At 36.3% G+C, this 24,536-nt stretch overlaps 1 protein-coding gene across 2 annotated transcripts in view; it reads right to left on the minus strand.

Annotated features, from left to right (window-relative positions):
* The window catches only part of Itpr2 (inositol 1,4,5-trisphosphate receptor type 2), a 474,501-nt gene that overhangs the window by 364,390 nt on the left and 85,575 nt on the right, over positions 1 to 24,536 (minus strand). Inside the window, exons 3-9 of one of the 2 annotated variants that reach the window (XM_077109287.1) lie at positions 17,487 to 17,602; positions 16,642 to 16,728; positions 14,143 to 14,301; positions 8,745 to 8,843; positions 8,364 to 8,447; positions 7,755 to 7,901; positions 4,693 to 4,788 (exon numbers count right to left, since the gene is read on the minus strand). In XM_077109287.1, the coding sequence (XP_076965402.1) occupies positions 4,693 to 4,788; positions 7,755 to 7,901; positions 8,364 to 8,447; positions 8,745 to 8,843; positions 14,143 to 14,301; positions 16,642 to 16,728; positions 17,487 to 17,602 (788 nt within the window). Of the gene's footprint in view, positions 1 to 4,692; positions 4,789 to 7,754; positions 7,902 to 8,363; positions 8,448 to 8,744; positions 8,844 to 13,132; positions 13,156 to 14,142; positions 14,302 to 16,641; positions 16,729 to 17,486; positions 17,603 to 24,536 lie in introns of those variants that run through there. The other variant, XM_076854229.2, reaches the window with a different exon arrangement.

Consider the following 24,536-nt stretch of genomic DNA (forward strand, 5'->3'; position numbering starts at 1 on the left):
GAATGGATTAGTTCCTTCATTAACTTGGCACCTTCTCCCATTTTCTCCAAATTGAGACGTGACATCTCCAGTTCTTCAAATCTGAAATTCTTCTACTCCTAAACCCTACCATTTAGTGGTTACCATGCCATTGATTCTGCCTCCTAAAAATGTCTTCAACCCTTCGCCTCCTTACCATTATCAGTGCCCTTGGCCCAGGTTCTCAAAGTTCCTGGAAGGTATCATCATTCTGGTCCTCTGCTTCTAACTCCAGTCTCTTTTGGTTACTTCACAAAGTTCCTGACCAGCACTATACACTAGAACTTTCTCTTTGATCACAGAAATGTCCCATATCTGTGCTATCCCAGATGGAGGAGCCAATGGACAACACACAATGTGGGTAGTATGACTAAAAAACTGGCTTTTAGATTTCATTTAATTTTAATAATATTAATTTTAATCTAGCAGCCAATATGTGGTTAGAAGGTAACCACATGTTGGTCAGTGCAACTCTGAAGTAGTCTTCTTTAAGTACAATCTTCTTTATAACACTCCTCTTACTTTAAAGTCAAACCCACTCTTCTTAATTTAGTGGATATGCTCTGAACTACATTTCTATTCTGAACAATCCCTCCCACCATCTAGCACAACTTCCACATGTATCAGTCACACAAAACCACACTGTATGACATGCATGCCTCCTTGCTCATGTACAAGCTGCGCTCACTACCTGAGCCCCCTTTCTCCTCCCCATGTTCCTCACTCATCCACCAAGCAGCTCCTCCTCAGCCTCCTGAGCCTTCCATGCAGCTCCCTGGCACCCTCTGGCAGAGGTGTGCAGCACTTCAGTGCTTCCCCATAAGCACGCCACTATTCCTACTGCTATCGCGTATTTACTACATTGTATGGGAGCTCTTCAAGGGCAGATTGGATTTTTTTTTATGACTTCACCCGTCTATTTCAATGGTTTCAAATAGCCCTTTAGTCACAGCCTCTAGGTTGCTAGGAGAAATTGCCTCAAATCTCATTTCTATTACTAATTATGGCAAATCCAAATTCTTCATTCATTATCTTAAAGGAAAGTGAACTGTCAATAATCCCTTTCACAACCCTTTCCTTGAAGTGAGTCTTAGTTTTTACATTGTCTACATACGATTTGAACTTTTCACATCCATGTCTGTGCCTTCTTGATGACTCCTATAAGGTTTTTCTCTTCCAATCCATGTCTATTACTTTCTTTGAGAACCACGGGAAAAAGTTCACCCCAAGCAAGAACCCTTTGGACTCATCTTACACTGACCAACTCCACCAGCACAGGTAAGTAGCTCTGTGTGACCTTACCTACAGGCTCTGGCTGTTGATTACATACTCTCCTCTGAACTCCAAGGTCAATTCCATGAGAGCAAAGACAGTCCTTTGCTTCCTTGCTGTACATAAAGCACTCTGCCCCACTGTGCACTTATTAGGCACTGAAGATACACAGATGGAAGGTTCTATGGAATCTTTAAGGTGATGTTTGATGTTTTTACAAATTTCAAAAGTTGTCATTTACAACGCTAGTTTTCAACATCCTAATACAAAGTAATATGTTGACATTAAAGATAAAACAAAAATATTTGATAAATAAAAGCCATGGATCTTTTCTGCACCCAATAAAAAGAGTGTAGATCAATAAAATAAATAATGTCAGGAGGTTGTAACTCAAATTTTGAGGAATTCCCTATAGTGCCTCAATGACCCAAATAATCTTGTAATTGAGATTTGGGGAATTTTAAAAAGCAAAATGACAAAAGGATAATCATAGTTTCTCCATGGCTATCAGAAGCTGGTCACCACCTGCTTCCTGACTAGAAATCAATTTTTTATCAAGTTACTGTGACTGGCCACCCCTCCAGACACTCGCACACCAGGACGTGCACCCTGGGACATCAGTGTGCCAGGCTCTCATCTGAACTACTGATGCAGGAAACAGAAAACTACAGCTTATGAAAACCAGTGTTTTGAAGCTATGGTTTCTATTTCAATGTTAAAATATTACACAGAAGCACCCATTCTATTAGATAAAATCTATAGAAAATGGATTTCTAGCTTTCAATTTTTAGATATATATTTAATACTTAATTCTTCTTCTCCTACCTTGCCATAAAAAAAGATGTTATCTACAGAATTAAAGGTCAAAGAAAAGGTCCTCCAAATACACCAGACTCTTTAATAGATAAAATAGCTTCTGGCATTTAAAACTATGTTCTCTAGAGACAGAATGAAAAGATAGTCTAACAAAATCTTTTCAAGGAATCAATTGCTTTCTATTTTTCAATCTTTTAATTAACTCATTTATATATCAAAGTCTTGGATCATCACAGAAGGTAATGAACAATTTAATCCCTAGTAATCTAACCATTTGAATTTATCAAATGATATGTTTTATTCACAGAAATTAATAAGGAATGTGCATATCATGTCAGCTTCCTACAGAATGTCAGAAGTAAAATGGTATTAACTGAAAAGTGAACTAGGAAAAAGAATCACTGACACAGAATCCAAAGGGACTTTAATCCTAATTTCTTACCTTTGACAGACTGCATTAGGTTTTTCTAATTCTTATTTTAGACAAAATTTTCTGCTTTACTGTGCATATTTGCTTCAAAGAGTTACTTTTCAAAGGGGTTACTTTGAGATATTTATTGTACAGATAGCCTAGAAATTACAAAGCCACGTTACATTTAGTTGAGCAGTAAATAATGTGCCAGATATTTATAAGAGGAAGAGTGATCCCTATTTATCATATAATAAAATTAATCATGCTGTTATCACTTCCTAGGTGCTTACCTTGAGCCACACATTACACCAAGCACTTTACCTCATTTAGTTCTCTTAATTTAATTATATTTAATTATCCTCATTTTCCAGAGTAGGAAAGTGGAGCTTTGAGAGATTAATTGGCACAAATATGGCTGCACATGCCTCTTACATACAAATCCTGAAGTCTCCTTCTTCCCACCCTCTAATCTTACAAAAGTCTGCATAGCTCTTTTATATTCATTCATTTACTCAGAAAATATCCATCAAATGCTTGCCAAGTGCCAGCCACTGTTCTAGGTGCTAGGGATCTAGTGATGGTGAAAACCAAGATCCCTGCCTCCAAAAAGCACTGATACACTCATCACTTGTTGGCCCTTTGGCTAAGATCAGGCATAGAAAGTGATCCCTTGACAGTCACTAAAATAAAGTGTACACGGAGTCAGATGGCAAGTACTCTGAAGAATGCCACAGAAGACCAGGTTTGTGAGGGTAATGGGGTTGGCTGCAAGTAGAGATGGGTCATACGCTTATAGAACCTACAAGACCCCCCTGTCCCCCATGTCTCTTCTAATCAGTCTACCAACACCACTTCCCTCCTTATCTCTCCTCACACCCAAAACCAGAAGTCAGATAAGTGATGGTTAAAGCCTTTTAGACCTCTGGATTACAATCTCAAAAGAAATTCTAAAAAACAGAAACACAGTAAAGAACAGAATGAATATTTCTATACACATTTAAAAAATAGAATATTTTCAAGGCCAGGAGCAATGGCTTAACACCTGAATTCTCAGCAGCCTGGGAGGCTGATGCTGGAGGATCACAAGTTCAAAGCCAGACTTGGCAACTTAGCAAGACCCTGTCTCAAAATTAAAAAATTAAAAAAGGGCTGGGGACATGTTTCAGGAGTTAAGCACCCCTGAGTTCAATTCCCAGTACCAAAAATAAACAAATAAAATAAGAATAGTTTCAAAATTATTTTTTAAGTTAGATAACCAAACTTTGAACTATTCCTAAGATCTTTATTTCTACCACTCTTCACATCTGATTGTCAATATGCTTTTAGAAGAAAAAGAAAAGTCTAGATAGTGCAAAGGGGAAAAGGGGAGGGAGGGGAAGGAAGGGAGCATTGGGGTAGAAAAGAGGTGGAATTAATGGTCATCATTACTCTAAGTACATGTATGAAGACACAAAGGATATGACTCTTCTTTGTGCACAACCAGAGATATGAAAAATTGTGCTCTATATGTGTAATATGAATTATAATGCATTCTGTTGTCATATATAACAAATTAACTTTTTTAAAAAAGAATAATTTTTAAAAAGAAATAAGAACATTGTATCAAAATATCACCATAGAAACACAGAAGCTAATTTTAGAATAAATGAATATCCAAAAATTATTTTTTAAAAAGACCTTCATATGTTTTTGTTATTCTTATTGACAGTTTTAGGACAGTTTAGTGAATCGAGAACAAAACCCTTTCCTCTCCAAAGGTTTGAACAATAAAAACCACCTACTGGTGAAAGAGTAGCCACTGAATGTAAACCTGACATTCTGTGGGTCACATACACATCAACAACGAACTGATCATGCCTCTAATACAGATATTCTGAAAGATTGAAACTAAATAGAAAATTTTAGACCATATCACATACACATGCAAGTCAGATGCCCTGTTTCAGCTGACCTTACAATAAGATCAACTGCAAAGTTTTTTTTCATTGTTACTTTCATTTTTATTTTAAGAATTTGACTATTATCTACATTTTTAAAAATAATTTATATGCCAACCCAGAATATTACAGGCAATAATCAAATCTATATAACAACTATCCCTTTTGGAGAAACCAATTGCCTATTTCTCTATTTCAGAGTTAGTGATTTATTTGCACTATATCCCATAATCTTACCTCTGCAGCTAAATAGTTCCCAGTTGCAAGATGTTTAAATCTGAACAAGCTGTTCCACTGGCCTGCACCTCCACGGCATGGGTCATGGTGAACCACCTACAAAGACAGTAATTACAATAATATCAAATGGTATTCATGTTCCAGCAAACAAATGTCAATAGTTTATGCAGAGTGCCCTCCTGTTAATACTGACCTGTAAAATCTAATACACGTTTTCATGAGAGTATGATGTAGCAGGCCAACAAAATTCTTTATAAGTGAGCAAAAGAGATGGACTAATGGTTGTTAACTCACTATGCATGCATGAGATTTATGCCTTACATCTGCAAATACTGTCTCATTCCATAAGGCATATTTCCAGAACAAAAACTGGCCCAACCCAAACCCAAGACTGTGGTTCTCCCCCATCTCTTATTCAATAGATGGTAATAAAAACTGACTATAGGCCAGGTACCCTTCAAGACAATAAGGGCAGGGCAATGGAAATGACTACATATTTCATGCTAATGGAGAAGAAAAATTAGAAAACAAAGAAAAAAATAAGATTTGAAAAGGAAGGAGACAGAGTGCATGGTGGAGTAACTAGGAAATGCTAATTTCTATATAGCAATCTACATGGGTTACTCGGAGATGACATGGGAGCTGAAACTTGAAGAAAGAGAACAAGACAGTCATGCAGAGACTGACGAGATTATTCCAGGCAAAGGGAACCCCAAATGCTAAGGCTTGCATTAGCAGAGAGCCCAGAGGCTTCTCTATATCAGGGGAAAGAAACCTTGCCTGGCAAGGTTATGGGCATTTCCATGAGAATAGAAAGCAGAAGAAGATAGTAGCAGAAAGGTTCCTTTTAGTGACAGTAGTCTCCTACAGGGTGGGTGCTTGGGGACAGCATAGCATGTGAGGGCAGGCCTGCAGGCTCAGAGGAGGGTGGCTTTCTGTCATGCTAGATCTTCAATAAGTCCATGTCCCCCATACCAGTTTTCCTCCTCCAGCCCTTCCAATAGCGTCAGATCTAATTCCTATATTAAATGCCTCTTTGCATGAAATGCCTGATCCTCATGCTGACAGAGCACGAGGCCCAGGCTTCCTGAGGAAACCCAGCTGTTACAGCATACAATAGAGAAGCACCCTGAGCCTCCATCATTCAGACCTCTTCCACAAATACACATTGGTAACACTTCAGCACATGACCATTCTAAAAAGCTGTTTCATCAAGTTATCTGAAAGGTCCAATTACTTAATGAATTCATGATGGAGAAGGGAGCTTAAATGTAATAAAGACATTATCTCAAAGCTCTTAAATAACTTATTCACTCTCCATCTGACTGCTCAATGTGTCACAGAAATTCCAACTACACCTTTGCTGGAGAGGGTTTCATCGCTGTGGTGCAGTTTCAGCAAAAGTCATGCAACTAAAGAGATGGCAGAGTTTTCAAAACTCCTTGTAACAGAGTTGGAACCAAATATTAAATAAGCAGGGAACTCACTACACTTCATGAATAAAGTTTTTAAATAGTACCTCACAGTGTTTCTATCTTGATGAATTTTTTTAAAAATTTTTGGAATACAATAAGAAATCAGCAGTGTACAAATTCATGTTTTATTTATTTATTTATTTGAGGGGTTGCCTGTTACTATTCAGCCTTACCCTGAAGAGGGAGGCAGCCTCTGGCAAAAGTCTCATGAGCCTCCTGTGCTGTTGGCTTTGGTGATGGTGTTTTTCCCACACCTTCTCAGTTCTGTCACCTGGTGATAGCTATAGTCACCAAAGTCTTTCTAAATACTAAAGGTATGCCTCAACAAGTCGGGGATTTCAAGACAGGAGAAGTGTTTTATCATACCTTTTCATCTCTATTCTAACCCATGTCATAGCATCAAGAATTCTCTGGGTGTTAGCTACATTTATTAATAAGGCACAGCTCATTTGCATAAATATCATACTTCCTCATTTTGGTTCAAGTTTCTGTAATAGGCCTTGTTACACCCTACTGGTGGTTATTTCCCTCTATTTCTTTTATCATGTACAAATAAGTTTGTTCTGTTTTTTTACTTCTCCTACTAGTTATTAATCAAAGTCTCACAATTACCTTTGCTCTTTCATTTTCCTAAACTTGTATGGAATGACTTCAGATCCTCTTCTACCGATTCTCTCTAATCCAGGATGTAAATGGGTTTATCAAAGATAGATATAAATATCATATCTTCTAGAGTAGTCATTTGCATGTTGAAATACATATCATTTTATTATAAAGTATTTTCCTTTTGTTTCTTCTTTATGTTAGAATGGATATTATATTTGTTTTCAAATCATGAGAACTTGTATATTTCATTTAGGGCACTATGGGAAGCACTACAAAATATGGGCTTTAAAAGGAGGTCGGGGGGAAAGGAGGTAGGAGATGGGTTTGAAATAGTTGAGAATCACTGCTATAGACATACATGTCCATTAAATCAAGATGCAATTTATCAGCTGTTGCCTTGTTCACAAGTGGTTATGTATCTTATTTCCTCCACCATAGAGAAAGATAATTTAAAGAAAAAACCATATCTTACATTTCTAATTACTCTACCATCCTGTCACATTTAATAAATACTTTCTAAAGGGTGAAAAAATTCTCAACAATGAGTCTCTTGATTCCAATAGAAATGGCATCCCCAGAAAAAACACTGTTCTCATCAGTGACAGCCTAGTTCTGATATCTATCTTCACTGAAAGTGAATCATCCTGCTCCATCTTCACTCCATGGCCCTTTCTGGCCAACCAGCCTTGACAGTGTTTCACAATGGACTTTTAAAAAGCAAAATCAAATATATGGCCTTATTAAATGTGTGTTTGTAAATAAGAGAGAGAATGAAAGACACTTCAAAGACAGGAGAAAGACACAGAATCCTTTCAGATCCATCACAGCAATGAAGGGGTATGAGTTGGCTCACAAAAAAATTATTGTTTTATGAGTACATTATAAATGATGCCTATAATGATAAAACAACCTACTGGAGCTTACCTTTTTATCTAAATATTTGTTCAAAGTAAAAAAATATATATCTATATAATCACACACCTCTATTTCCCAGAGTGCTTTAGAACTAGTAGCAGAAGTCGCTGACTGACGCAAGGTGGTACGAAGGAAAATGTGCTGTTTCTTCTCATATTCATCACAAGTCAGAAACTTCTCTTGCTCTGCATGAAACAGTCTAACAACATCACCCTAGAAAAACAGATTAAGAAACACTGCATTCCAGCAACTGTCTGAATTATTTTTTTATTTCTTTTTAGATATATATGACAATAGTTTGTATTTTGTCAGAATTATTTTTAATAAAAATAATAAATAGTTTAATTTTAGTTACTGAAGTTAGTTACACTGCTAAGTTTCTCTAGAAATTATATTGTTATGGCACCTACACTTTCAACTATAGAATTTCTCATTATCCCTGAAAAATAGGAGGTTCTTTTTGGTTCTGATACTCAGGGACCTTCTGTCAGCTACTTGGCTTTGAATGATTATTTATACATTTAAAATACTGATGAGGAGTAACTCAATAAAACATTCATAATATTAAGATTTGTGGTCACATTGTAAATTATGAATGCAGAGGTTCTTCAGGTAGAACTTTAGTAAGACTATCTTCATTTCTTCCAGCAAATGTTCAATGTAGCACATACTTACTCCTTTTAACACATCCTCTCGATAGGAACTAAATTTCATGAATAAAGTGATTTTCCAGCTTGTGTTACAATTAACAGCATTCACCTATTAATGAAGAAATATTGAGTTATAAGACTACAGATTCCATTCTATAAAGAAATCATTACTTCAACTAATAAAAGAAGAAAAAGACAACTTTGGACAATTGATGTATGTACCTTAATAAAAATTTCATCAAAGAACCACCTAAAATTAGCTAGTCAGCATCTACATATACTTTAGAAATATTAGTTGGCCTTACTGGGATTATGCTCATGAAAACAAAGAAGGACACTACGTGACTTTTTCTCTCTCTCCCACCTAAGAAAACCAACAATCGCTGTCCTTAGCTCGGGAACTCACCTCCTTACAGCCTGGGTTATCTAGAAGCTCTATGTTGCTGGCATGTAGTGGCTGTCCTGCATTCACAGGCATCAAAACAACTTTATCTCCTACGACAATCTAGAAGTCAGAAAGAAACTGCAATTGAGACACTGCATGGATATTTAGTCCTATATCTGAAGTTAAAAATAACTGCACAGGAGTTCTCATTGTTGACCTGACAACTGGTCCTTTTATCCTCCACACAAATTTTAGTTCAATTCTTGTTACCTTTGAAGTAAAATAGCTTCTAATAAATGATCATGTAATCATGCCCCATAGTACCTATCAGTCTGGACTCACAACACCAGAACAAATCTTTTCATTATCAGTCTCATTTCAGATGGAGCTTTCTGGAAGTCCATAATCAGCTCATTGTTCCACCCCACAAGGTCTTACACCACAAGCACAGCAAATAGAGAATAAAAGCAACTGCCACAATGAAACCAGTCTCTCTCTCTCTCTCTCTCTCTCTCTCTCTCTCTCTCTCTCTCTCTCTATATATATATATATATATATATATATATATATATATCAAAATCACTCCAGTGCAAGCAAAATATGTTATATATTTGTATTATCTCTGTAAGGGACACAAGTCTGGCAAATTTGATCTTCCCATAATCTCAGAAATTTATTAAATATTTTAATATCATCTGGATTCAGGAAATACAAGTTGAGGTGTCACAAAAATATGCTTTTTGTTTGGGCTTGGCATCTGGTTCCCTCTTATCTTAAACATCCTAAATTAATATTACTTAAGCCTGGTACTCCTTTTAACATCAAAACTAAAATTGGTTGTGAGAAAAGTTCTCCAGAATTAAACCTAAGCTGATTTTTAAATTTATGCTATCATAGCAATGTCTCCTTTATCTTCAAATATTTTTATTTGTAACTCAAATTGTAGGGAACTAAAGTTATTCTTTCTTAATAAAAATAATGAACAGTTAATTTTAGTTGTTAAAGTTACTTACACCCCTAAATTTCTTTAAAAGATGTAATACTGTGGCACCTACACTCTCAATTACAGACTTTCTCATCATCTCCAAATGAAAACCAAAAGCTTCCTTTGGCATATTTTATACCAATTAGTTTAATAAATAACTAAAAAACAAATTAAGGTTCAGAACTTCTCCATGTATCTTAAACCAAAACTTTAAGGAACATCAATTTCATATTTTCAATATCAGATAACCTCATATGGATTATATAGAGGAGTCTATAGTTACACATGGTACTATTGTTACAAAATATATTTGGAGATTCAAATATGATAAAGAATCCCCAAACCAATCAAACAATGGGAAGCTGTACTTTGTTTTGTGGAAATAACTCCAACTATTTACTGGACTGGCCTCTATTCATTATCCTACCTTCCAAGTCCATAGTAAGTCAGAAGTTGTGACTCTCAAAGATCATCATAGAAACTCTTCATACAGAGATAAGGAGAAATCATCATGAAATAGTACTAAGTGCAAATATGAAGGGGAAGAGCAAGGCACATAGATAGCATGGTATCTTTTTTTGGGGGGGGTAAGGGAGTGGGGGTTGGACAGATGGGAGAAAGGGTAAGAGTGACTCTTCACAGTCTTTATATGATTTTCTACTATTTAATCATGAAATGATACCTCTTAAAAATTAAATCAGAAACGAAAATATGTAAAAATAAATATGCCTAAGCATGTTTCCACTACTCTCCTCTCCTAAACACACACACACACACACACACACACACACACACACACACGATATTGAAGCTCCTTCCCATGACACCAAGGCAGCTTCAGGTCATAGAGCCACACAGAGGCCCAAGTACTCATCCACACTAAAAATTACTGGGTGCTTGATTCCACATTTTACCAGTGCTACATCTGGGCATCCAATTTAAAAAAAAAAAAAAAAACAGATTTTATTACTATTTCATTCTCATCTGTCCCATGTAAATATGAGCCAGTAAGTTGCTAAACATTATGATATATTTGAGCTATGTCCTGCCAACTCAATATTTTGGGTTACATCTATATTATACATTGCTCTGAGTCTTATGATTTTACCATATTCATCTATAAGCTTTGGGTCAATTCATATGTTATATTTACTTCAAAACACCACCATAAAGTCTTCTATATATTTTTTTAATTTTTAGTTGTAGATGGATGGACACAATACCTTTATTTTATTTATGCATATGTGCTGTGGATTGAACCCAGTGTCCCACCCATGTGAGGCAAATATTCTATCACCCCAGCCCCAAGTCTTCTATATTTTTTAAGACACCAGTCATACAGCCAAAATGTTTCTTAATGTCTATGAATCAGTTTCCAAGGGTTAAGAGCACAGCACTTACAATTATAATCTAACATTAATTCACTAACTTCCAGGCCCTCAGTCTTGTTGACAATGGTTACCTTGAGCAGCTGAATAACACTTGCAAATGAAATCAACAAAATGCCAATCATGTGAAATAAAAATGAATAGTAAGAGGTGCCAGGAAAAACACAGATATGTAAGAAATAGTCCCTATTCTCACGAAATTCACACCTAATTAGAAAACTTGGCAAATATGGAACATGGTAACATTAGCAGAAGAGTGCCACTTGGGGCCTGATCCACTGAAGGGGCCAGAAGCTTTCTGGGGAATTGCATATTTAGTACAGAACTTGAAGGTGAAGTCATTTTAGGCCACATCCTAGCATTAGCCATCATATTCCCTGTAGAGCATGAACATCTTTTTTTAAACATTGTAATTCCGAAAGCACTTCTGTGGATTCTATATAACAGCCATGTAAGATCAAGCTGGGATTTTGCTGAAAATAAAGAGCAATATAATGCCATTTGCAGTCACTCTCCTTCTGAAGTGGCACCTGGTATGGTGAAAAGAATATCACAACAGGAATCAAAACACCAGAATTCTAGTTCCACCTCTGCTAGAAATTCAAGGTATGTAACTTTTTAAAATAGCAAAATCTACTTGATAGATGCAAAGAGTCTCTTTCCTCAAGAATTGAAATTTTCTCTCCATTTAAAGAATATCTAGCCTTTTCACAGTTTCACTATCTACCAATAAGGTGAAGAACTTCCTACATTGAAATTGAAAACGAAAAATTAACTATTCAATCAGGAGACAATAAATAAAAATGAAATATTTATGTTCTCTGTTCATAGTTGTCCCCAATGACTTTTTAACAGTTTGACAGCAAGCAAGGGCTTTCTATACAGTGAAAGTTGGATCCATGAGTCAAAACCATCCTTCCCATCCTTAAACATGTATTACAAAGGTACACGTAAGTGGAGGGACCACTGATTTTTGAGGAAATGATCACCTTTCTCCCCTATCATCACTTCATTCTTGCATTTGGTTGTGTCAAAGAACATCTTGTTGGACACACACAGCCTAAATTAATGCTTAACTAATTGCTAAATAGTAAATTATAATTTTAAAGTCCCCTAAACATTGCAATTTCTTCTTCTTAACTTGGTAGGCTTTTAGAGAAGAAAAAAATCAGGAGTAATAGAAATGACAGAATTTGCAATTGCCTTCAACAAAACAGTAAGGTTATATTTTAGAAAAATACTACCTCTTCCAAAGAAAGAAAATAAGGGTTACAGTACAACTATTTATGTGACCAATATAGGGCTGTGGGTGTGCTTAGGTTTTCACAGCAACCTTAATCATACACAAAAGCTATACAGTGGTGAGCAAAAACAGTGAGCTATTTCAGCAAAAAGCAAAGTGGAAGGTTGTTTCAGCCATGCTATAGGGAGCACATCGAGATAAGGACACTTTTATATTGCACTTAACAATTACATTGTCCATTTTCACCAAAATGGAGTATTTTGAGTGGTAGGTTTTGTTTTGTTTTTCTAGTACAACTAATTATTTGAAATAGTTCATTACATTCAACTCTCTATTGACTCTGTAAAGTGATTTGAAAGTAGGGAAAGGAATAGAGAGAATGAATAAACAGTGAATTAATATAATCCATGCATCACCTAAAGGCTCCAATTTATCCAATCATTTTACCACATTCTTTCAGAGTTTGAGCTCAGGTTTTGTTTGTTTTGATGTTTAATTTTCATGGAACACCTATAGACAGGGACACTACTCAGTGGTGGGAGCAGGGAGTGGGTGACAGGGGGACAAGCAGGACAAGCGATGGTATCAAAAACATGGGTTTTTCACAAACCTGTCATCAGCCCCTGAATAATTGAGAGTTGATTGTAATTAACTACTAAAATTAAAATGTATCATGCTCACAGCACACTGCTTGATGCCAAAAGAAAAAGAATACAACTTATTTTTTAAGGAATCCAACACAAGGTTCAAAGTGCATTCCATTCCTGCATGCCATGCTTCTCCCAAACCTTACCTAAGGAAGATATCACCAGATAACTTATTAACCCAAATAAATCATGAAGCTTGCATCCTGTGGAATTGAAATCATACTTTAAAATTCACTAGAAAAGTAGATTGACAATAAAAGGAAGACATTTCTAAGTCTAGAAATACCCAAAACACATTAAAAATGTAAACAACATATTGATGGAGAAAACTCTTTGCATAATTATATTTTATATTGCTTTGAATTCATATTGTCAAATTTTTAAAATCTCCACAAAACCACCTGGCCCAACATGGGTAGGGCGTTCTATTTATGAAAGTTATTTGGTGTTCACTGTCAATCAGCATTTATTAAGCATCTCCCAAGTATAAGAAACTCTCACTCAATATTTTATACATTACATGCACAAAAAAATCAAACTATTAATCCTAATGAATCATTTCATGTAATTTTTCTCTATAAAAGAGCAGAAAATATTTTGGCAATAACTATAATTTATGTAACAATATGTACATAGTCCACAACTAATTATAAACATAGCTGTCATCAATAAGTAGGTGCTAAACCTACAGCTCCTCATATATCCCACATCTACTATAATGCGACTGTAAGAAGCTGCCATGGAGCCAGTACATTATTGCTGTGACTCATGGTGTTGTTACTCTATTGGTTTAAAGGGCAGACTCTGTATCTTAAACACAGCTTTTTTTTTTTTACTGCAACCATGCTCCCTCCTACAAACAGCCAAGAGAATATAGTTTGAAAACCACCCAGTAACATAAAGGTTGCTTACGTTCTTTCATGCAAACTCTAACTGGAAGGTGATTTTAAATTAATTTGAATTCTGACTTTATGACTTCTGAGCATAGTCTGTACTATAAATACATGCATTTAGCCTAGTAAGACATTAACATGAAAATATGTTGGTTGAAAATTATCCTTTCTTTGTATCTTTTAGAATTTGTCCCTTTGTCCCTTATTAAGAACTGCTTCATCTATGAACTCACTGTTTCCCCCTTAATTTTACATTTACATACATTGTCACCCTCACTTCTCAGCTTCCAGAAGGGATGAATATAAAACCAAGACCCTTCATTTCCTGCAGCATCCAAGGACACACGCATGGCATTCTTCTCCAGTAAAGCTGGTAATCTCTTGTTGACCGTCAAATATTTGTTGCTTTTTATATGCAGTAGCTGTAGGGGAAAGACAAGCAGTTACCACCTTTATCCCTTTGTCTCCCCTTTAATTGTATTTGTGTATTATACATATATCATATACCCATATAACATGACTTGAGGCAGAAGCTAAACAAAGGACCTGTTTTCAGACTCCACGACCATCTTTCCAAGTCGATGATCTTCTTTGTCTCCTCCCCACCTCCACCCCCAATTCTGCTTCATAATGAGGTAAGTGTGTGAGCAACATAAACCAGAAGACACTCTGAATGTTTATTTTTTCATCTAGCGTAAATAATGGAATAAATCCAGGTTGTCCAAAGGAGACCTAGAGGCCCCCCAAACCATATCCTTTCTCAAAGCCTGCATAGCTACAAAAAAAGAAAAAGAAAAAGAATATACTAAAGAAAAACTAAGACACTGGAACAATGTTTCGAACTACTTAGTATCACCCCTGCCCAGGGACAGCCTAATTCTTCCTCAGTCAGGAGGACTGCGCATCCTAAACAGGCTCTGCAACTCCACAGAACCAGCCCCTTCTCACAGGAGTGTAGAGGCTCCATTCTCAGATATTTTGGATTCCATGAAGAAAACATTTCCAAAAATGTAATTCTACTAAATAGGAAAACCAAAACAAAATAGGTTTCCCTTCTATTATTACAATTGTTTTGAAAAACAACAGTCATTTTAGTGCCTACAATATAAAAAGGGAGTGATCAAAATAAAAGAAAGGTCTTCAATTGAAAAAAAAAAAAAATAACCAGCTCTTTGAAAAGCTCTCTATTATAACCTTGGTTATTGGAAACCCCCGTGGGCCACCCGCATTCTTCTTCTGGGTTCCACCGCATTAAAGCCATGGTTCAGCCCCTAACTGAGCAGGCAAACATTTTCACTTCAAGTACTTGACAAGGAACACTTAAATACTTGCTGGACTTAACACCAATCAAAAATCTGTGCAGAGAAACTATTTATGGAGGATTGCCCAAGGGACATCAGTCTACCCATGCCAAGAGTATCATGTTATCTTTCATCAGATTTAGTCATACATGCAGGAAGCTGCAGACCCAGGTTCTCTCATCTTGTCTCCTCAGAGAATTGCTTTGCCCTGTACTCTGTTTTTTTGCCATTGTCCAAAAGCAAAATATCAGGGGGATATTACTTTTAAAAACAGGTTTATGAAGTACTCCCTCATTGTGGTATTTGCTATAAGGAAGTTGTTAAGGATATTGTTTACTAAATAAAACAGTGTCCTCTTTATGAGCACTCATAGAAGAAATACTTCCTTGCTCTTATTTCTGGGAATGGTTTCCAGTCTAGACCTCTGTTTGGCTGTATGTTATGGGCCTCCAATGCTAATGCTATAGCATAGGAAGCTTCCCTTATGGCTAAGCAGGCAGCAAAAAAAGGCTTCAGGACAAAGTTTATCAGTCCTTACCACATGGTTTTCATAAGCATGCCTCACCCTAACTTCAGCTTGCTCATGCAGTCATTATTTTCCCTTTGACCCAACTGCCTTAACTATTTGCATTTTATCTAGTTATGTGTTATGTATTTTGGAAAATGTCTTATACTCTTTTTTGGAACAAGGTGGGGCACTTATTAAAAAAGCTAAAAAGATCCAAATGAGGCACAGGAAAGGAATGCAGCTGAGATAAATCAGAGTGTGCATATTAATTGAAGTAGAAAACCTTATAATAACATTCAAAGAGGATTTCCATCTAAAAGTACAATTCAAAATTTTTCCTTTCTCTATAAAAGATAAATATAAAGACCCTGATGTCAAACAGTAACCCCATGAATCTAAAGGACTACTTCTTACAGGCCTTTAGAAATCCTTTCCTCAGGAAAAGAAACTCTATTCCCTTTTTTTATTATTATTATTATGTTATTGTATTTTTGTACCTTTATTTTATTTATTTATTTATACGTGGTGCTGAGGATCAAACCCAGTGCCTTACACATGCTAGGCAAGGGATCTACCACTGAGATATAGCCCCAGTCCCTACCTTATTCCTTTTTATACATACACCTAGATACAATCACTTCTTTATGTGCATACATCAGACTTATTCTTTTTTTCCCCCTTGATAGTGTTGGGGATTGAGCCGAGGACCTCACTAAAAGTAGGCAAACTCTATAACCACTGTGCCACTGAGCTATGCACCTATCTCAGGATTATTTTTAGATGTACAGAATCGTGCACTGAATATCAACTGAATACATCACAACATTTGTAATTCTCACTGAAGAACAAACTATTGTATTTCCAGATTTTCATTTGGCATTCCAACCCAAATGAATAATTTGGATAACTGCCCATAAATTATTCACCTCTTTTAAGAAAAAGTAGAGACTTACTTGTATAACATTACTGTATTTCACAATTTCTCCCAACAGTTTCTTATTCTCTGATTCATTTTGTTTTTGTTCCAGTTCTGCAGCATGCTATAAAAATGATTATCAAATATTCAGTATGGAAACAGAGTCAACAGAGTATAATAATTAACAAAGAAATAATTTTTTTAGTAAAAAGTATATAACCAGAAATGCAATTGGCTGGTTGCTTAGAGTTTGGGGAGAGGGAGAGAAAGAGAGCAATAATCAAATAAGTGACTGTAATATAATGTGATAATTTCTCAATTCATGCTGAAATGTAGCCAAAAATGTCTACTTTGGGTTACTTTTATGTTGGAAATTTCAGGAAAACATTTTGGTCTTATAAAATTGCTTTAAGAAGGAATATTTCTAGAAACACTAACCAGGATAGAGGGTCAATTACAAAAGTCTCAAAGTATAGTTTTTAATTCTGAAAATAGTAGGAATTTTATTTTCTAAGTTCTATGAAATTTAAACTCAGCAAAACCAGAAACAATGATCTTTAAATTATTTTTCCAATTTACAAATTCCATACTAAGTCAAGTAAAATATACCTGAACTTAATATTCCTACAGAGATTCTGAACTGGTTTTCAGTTTAATGTGAAGCTTTGAATTAGTCTGGCACACCCTAAAAAAAATGGCAGCTTGTATTACCAGAAAACAAGTGGTCACACCCTATAACTTAAAACTGCCCTACACTTTTCAATGTGTATCTGAAATCTCTGTGTATTGGGTGAAATCACAAAGCTAGAAAGCTGTGAATACCTCTTTTGTTATTGCTGCTCTAGTCCAGCCTGAGCAAGACACATGCCGCCTGGCCCTTACCTGTAGTTTCTTCAGCAAGGCGGCCTCTGTGTGGTTCCCCTGTTTGGCTTGCTTGGCTTTCCAATACTGCTTCTGGGCAGAATATCGATTCATAGGGCACACCTTGAAAAGGCAGTCTATGACAAACCAACAAACACAACACTGTAACTAAGGCTGCTGGCATTTCTTAGACTTCCTTCATTGCCTAGTTTTGGGATCTTGGAATTTCTAAGTCAAAAGAACGTTCAAAAGTCATATAACCCACCCTCTAGCTATTAGATTTCTCCTATAACATCCTTTGCAAATAATTATACTTAGCTAAAAGAAACCCTTCTTCATTAATTTAAGTTTTTTAAAAATATTATAGCCAGTGTGATTTATAAAGAAATAAAACCAATATAATTATTATACCTAGCATTTCTTTTTTTTAACTTCATTTTATTTAATTTTATTTTTAAAGAGAGAGGTGAGAGACACACAGAAAGAGAGAGAGACAGAGAGAATTTTTTAATATTTATTTTTTAGTTTTTTTGGCAGAACCAACATCTTTGTTTGTATGTGGTGCTGAGGATTGAACCCGGGCCACACGCGTGCCAGGAGATCACGCTACCGCTTGAGCCACATCCCCAGCCCCTTTATTTTATTTATTTATTTGTATGTGGTGCTGAGTATCGAACGCAGGGCCTTGCACATGCGAGGCGACCACTCTAACGCTGAGCCATAACCCCAGACCCTACTTAGCATTTCTTAATTGTGATGGGGGACCTAGTCTTAGTGGATAGTATGAGATCAGTGTCTTATCTGACCCAACACAATTAATACTTATTTATGGTAGGTATTTTGACAGCCAAAGCTACACAGAAAACAGAAACAATTACAGCTGATCATTACAGTCATCCATTTCCCAAGTTTCTGAATACCTTGAATGAACTTGGTGTGGACACCTCAGAGACAATGTGATATGATGGAAGCATAAAGCAAAACAGAACAAATATGTAACAACACCAAGATTATAGTCCTAATTCTGCTCCCAAATATCAAGATAGGAAACCATAGTTGAATACTATGCCCATGATATCTCTAAGTCAAAAAGCAGAGTTGGGGCTGAGGAAAGTGAAGTTGGCCAAATGTAAAGCCTCAGATTGCAAAATCCCTTTCCATTTTAGGTCCTTGGATTTATGGTCCCCCTCAACAGTCTCCCCATAGGTAACATCTGATTTTACACTACAGTAAATAACCAATCTGCTTCTGTGTGGGAACTAAGACCACAGGACTGTCTGGGCTGATAGATGGGAAACATAGGGCAAGACAGTTTTCTGCAAAAAGACTTCTCCTGGTGATGGTGGGGTACATATGGGTTTAATTTTCTCTCTCTGCCTCCTTTAGAACACTTTTTTTTTTAAATTAAAAAATCTACGTGTCTTGGGCTGGTCACATATTTTGTCTTAATTCTAAATTTACTGCATAATAAGAGTATTAATAATACCTGCCACACCTAATTCACAGGGCTGCTGAGATGCACAAAAGGATAATCTGTGTGAAAGTTCTCTTCGAACTCTGAAGCCCTATTATAAACGTAAAGTATTATTATTAACATTGCCTCATTCTTCCAGTAATAGCCTCACTAAGATGAAAAGATGACTAAACCCTTAATGAGCTCTCAGCAAAAGTGGATTTCCTGGAGTACACCTGAACCTGCACCAAGAGTGCCCAATTAATGACAAGGTGTTCGTTCCTGGGACATACGATGCCACGGAGTGTTTTGTATAAAGTCCTTGAAGTCTCTCAAATAGAATGGCGATGAGCATTACCTCCCCATGACCTTGTAATATCATTTAAACTTCGAGGATACAATCCCTAACACCAGTTCAGTCACAGCCTCTGATAAACCCACTTTTCTCCTGCATGAGGGAATTCAGCTGTATCAGATCCAACATCTCTCCATCTTCCTCACCCTGCTTCTAAAACTAGCTGTCTCGTATTCCTTGGTCTGCTCCTTCTCTAAAATTAGACGTGTATATATGCTAAGAAAGCGCTTTTAGGGGCTTCTCCATTAGAAATCAGCTCAGTGTCACCTTTTTAATTAGGTAACAACCTCTTTAACATTTAAAGACGCAAGAATTTTTTTTTTTTTTAAAGAGAGGTTTGCCTCATAACAAGTACCAAAAGCACAAATAAAAAAGGAAGGAATTTGAGTCGAATATGTTAAAAGTTTAACCTTCAGACCTTAGGCCAACAATCTTACAGAAATACAGAAGTTCGGGATACGTTAGTAATGCAACAAGACATGACATGTTAGATCTGGCAATAGTGTAAGAACGATGGCTTAGAATGGGTACTTTTTTTTCTTTTTAACAGCCATGAAAGGAAACTAAGCCACCCAGAAGTTTCACTTCAGCCTGATTTCAAATGCCAGGGTTAGAGAAGAAATACGAAAGCCCTTCACAGGGTGCAGAGCAGGAAATTGGCTGTGAGTCAAAGAACTAGCCTTTCCACTTGACGCCATGTACACCTACCTGCAGGGCACCATCTACACTCCACTTCCAAGACTCATCTAAACAGTGTTGAAACATTTTGCTTTGTAGCTAAAAAGCACTTCCTAAAACACTTGTATCTGAGGTGTTTCTGCCCCAACCTGGAAACTGACTTTAGCACTCCATTCTAGGTTATTACACGTAAGGCTGGGTCAGGCCAGCAAGTTCCTCTGGGCATGGTGGGAAAAAAAAAAAACTTGCTTTTTCACTTCTCCACCCTCCTAAAGATGTCTTAAGATTTAAATGAGGCAAAGCATATTAAACCATCAGCAAATGGCTGTCACAAGGCAGACATTCAACAAATGGCTCTTTCATGGTAGCTTGTAAAATTACCTCATGCTGATTACAAGGAACATGGTTGCCAAGGGTTTTATTACCTCCACGTGGAGGAAGCTGGGGATGGAAAGGCTCTAGGACTTCTCTTTTTTTTTTGCAGCAAAGATCCATGATGACAATGATTTCTGGGACAAAGGGCAAGCTGGGACTCTCCCAGTGATAAAATGGAAAGTGGTAAGAAAATTCTCCCTAGGGTAAAGGACAGGCAGACAAGAGAACACTTCCTACTAGTAATTAGAATTCAGAGTTGTTCATGGGAGTGGTATGCATTCGTTAGCCAAATTCATAGTGGTAACTCTGTTTTTGATTTTCAGTTTCTTCAAGAAATGCATCCTAAAATACGATGCTTGTATAAAACTCTTTATGTTTAGAAGTGTCAAAAAGGCATGTGTTTTTCTATTAAAAATAGAAATTTCAGACCAAACATCTACTTCCCTTGCCTTGCCTAAGGGAAGGTATCTAAAGAGGAAAATATGTTTTAGAATGCTACAAAGGCCAAGGAGAATTTATTGCATGTGTTAGCAAACATTAAAATTAATCACAGCACGAGTTGGCAACCATGAAAACTGCAATATAACTTTCTCTAGCCAATAGTCAGCTATTTTACTACTGAAGAGGAAGATAAATGGTCTTTTCGTAATTACAGGCTTGTAGAATACTAAAATGCTAGCACTTGAAGGGCCCTCAGATAAAATCCAACCTGGAAATAAAGAGGCAAAAACTCAAAGAGTGAGTTGCCTAGGTCTTTCCCTGATAGAATCTCTAGAGTGAAATACAGAATACACATGAACAAGTTGAACCACACACAGGATTCTGGGAAAATGCCCTGACAAGTGACTGCCTAGCTGCCTTGGCTTTCCATTACAGGTGTTTCTGAAAAACACTTGGGATTATCAGCTAATAAGGTAAAAGGCTAATTTTGGCTCACAGTTTCAGAGGCTCCAGACCATGGTCACTTGGCCCTGTCACTTTGGATCTGAGTTGTAGCAGAACATCACAGAGAAGAACATGTGGTGGAGCAAAGCTGTCACCTTATGGCAGCTGAGAAGAGAGCGGGAGGAAAGGGTCAGGGGTTCCAATATCCCCTCCAAGGTTAGAACTCCAGTGACCTAACTTCCTTCCACTAGGCCCCACATCCTAAAGGTTCCACCACCTCCCAATAATGTCTCAGGCTGGGGATAAAACCTTCAACAAGTAGGCTTTTAGAGGACATTCAACATCTTATAAAGACATTAAGGCCACACTTAGTTTGCTGAATACGTCAACTACTATGAAGCACTTTGTAAACTATAAAGAGTACTGTATAGTGACAATTAAAATCATTTCCTCTTCACAACACCCTTGAAAGTTAACCAGATTATCTCCATGTTACAGAAGACTAAGACTTAAGTCCACAAAGTTGGTCAGGAATTGAGCTGCAATTAGAACAGGGAGCCTCTGAACCCAATTCAATGTGTCACTGCTAGTCAAAGGTACCATTTGGAAGACAGGTTTTCACAATGAGGCAAAATCTGGCTCATGATAAATACCATTCATAATTCTACATATACACCTTGAGGCCATTGAGAACAAATCTAAACCAGCTTCTACCCGGTGGCCCTAAATCCCCAGACAGCATCCTTCTGACCTATTTCAACTTGGATTTGATTAGCATAGCAGGATCTCCTCAGAAAGCACTGTTCTTATTATATATACTACCAACACCTCTTTTCCATAATAGAAGTGTTTGGCCAATTGCAGATTGAATTCTTAAGGCATTAACTAAGGCATTTGTTTGGACAGTGGAAAATATACTGGCCAGACAGTTATGTCTCAATTCTCATCCTACCACAGTCATACACATAACACAACTTCTATAGAAATACTATGAAGTTAAACACATACATGTGTAATAGCTACAATATTAAAAAGAAACTAATAGTTTTTATGGGAAATTTGTTACATATATATATATAAACATATAAGTGCCAAAACATCAATAAGAATGTTATAAAATATTAGTCTCAAAGAGAAAAATTATCTGATTCAAACATTAATGAGTAAATACTTAAGAATAAATGAAACTTTGTCTTTTGCTTCATTTGGAATAGGGAAGAAAAATAAAATTCAAATGCATTAAGGCTAATTTACATTGTTGTCAAGGTTTAAGTTTCAGCATTAATCAAACCATTATACTAGACATAAATGGAACTTGCTCCCAGAAAATTATAATGTATAATTTTTCAATTAACTTTCCCATTCTCAGTGTCCTATGTTAACACTGGTAATCAAAAAAGTATAATGAGCACACTGTCTCAGAAATCAAAATGCAAGTTTCTAAATTCCATTACATAGGGCTGAGATTGTGGCTCAGCGGTAGAGTGCTCGCCTAGCACGGGCGGGACCCGGGTTCAATGTTCAGCACCACATACAAATAAAGGCATTGTGTTGTATCCATCTACACCTAAAAAATAAATGTTTTAAAAAAATTCCATTACACAAATATCAAATCCAAAATAAAGGAATTTATACATACAAACACATAGACACATACTTAATGTATATGTACTTATATTAAAATATATATTTCCATAGTACCTCCTATATATCAGCGAGCATGGTTTTCACGTGTGTGTGTCTATCTCATTTAATTCTTCTACAAACCCTTGAGGTAAGTATTAGTTTTATAAGTGAGGAATGAGAAACAAGATGTTTTAGAGCTAAATCCTAAAATTTCAAATTTTTAGACTTAATCCAGATCAATCTGTTTCCAAATTACATCTTCATAATGTTATAGAGAACACTCTATGTTTGTCGAATTAAAACTTTAAAAATTAGGTCTAGGTACATTTGCTGAAATTAAAACACATAACATGATAGTCTTAGCCTTTCCTGGCTTCAAATTCTGAGAGATGCTGCGATTTCCTACAAGTACTCAAAATTACATCAGAAAGAGTCCATCTTTATGAATATGGTAGAAGTGGTACAAAAGCAAGATAGAAACACCCAGGAAATTATATGGCCTCAAGCCCTCCACTTAGAAAACAATAATTTTCTAATAGATGAACAATTAAACTGTTAATAAATTAACTTTCTAGAGATAGGCTTGTTTCTTCATATCAATTTTAGCATGGCAATCATAAGTCCTGGGCTAAATATTTGAATTTTAAAAGTCTAGCCCAGAGGGTTGGGGTTGTAGCTCAGTAGTAGAGCACTTGCCTAGCATATGTGAGGCACTGGGTTCAAACTGTGCACCTCATATAAATAAATAAAGGTACATTGACAACTAAAAAATATTCTAAAAAAGTCTAGCACAGGATATTTTATGCAAGTAACAGTTATGTAATTTAAATACTTGGATTGAAGATTGTGTGCTATTCATTATTCCAGGACTGAATTAATTGCTGTTCTCATATAGGAGACCCACAACAATTCAGTTTGTCATGCTAGTCCTGTGAGCCAAAATTTATGCCTAAGAACAAAAAGATCATGGAGTCCTGTTCCTCACTATTATTTTAGATTCATGCCCAAGTAAGTCTAGTTTTCTACTGATCATTACCACCATAAAGCATCTATACATAACTTAGGAGTCAATGGACAACAACTTCAGAACAGAGATTTACAAACTAATTGTGCAAGCCAGGTTAGAAATAAATTTATTTGGTCTCAACATGCCCTTTTTGAATGGAATGTAGAGGAACTAAATGACACAAGAAAGGAAAAGAAAGGTAAATGGCAATTGCAAGTAGCAGGTACTTTCTCAAGAAACTTATTTCTGGTGTGTGTGTATGTGTGTGTGTGTGTGTGTGTGAGAGAGAGAGAGAGAGAGAGAGAGAGAGAGAGAGAGAGGAGAGGGAGAGAAAACGCGCATGCACACACAAGCAAACTGGATTACAGTGTAAGATACATTTCCTTCAAAGAGTTCCAATAATAAGTATTTAGAAGTTGGTATTCTAGAGGATAACACATGTGCGAAGGTTAAGTGAACTTTAAATTTATGTGAAAAAAAATAGCATAAATGCATAGATCCTGTGGACAAGAGGCAAGGACAGGAGCCAAGACTAAAAGAACTTTTCTTTGCAATATGAGTGACTTGTGAAATACACAAAAACTATCTTTTTATTAAATGACATGTCAAATTTGTATATAGGCAATTTTAGTGGAGGAAGATGCCCATTTAAAAAGATCTTCCTCTTTTTTCTCCCCACTCAGATTGACTTCA

The sequence above is a fragment of the Callospermophilus lateralis genome, chromosome 4 (genome assembly GCF_048772815.1).
Source record: "Callospermophilus lateralis isolate mCalLat2 chromosome 4, mCalLat2.hap1, whole genome shotgun sequence".
NCBI lineage: Eukaryota > Metazoa > Chordata > Mammalia > Rodentia > Sciuridae > Callospermophilus > Callospermophilus lateralis.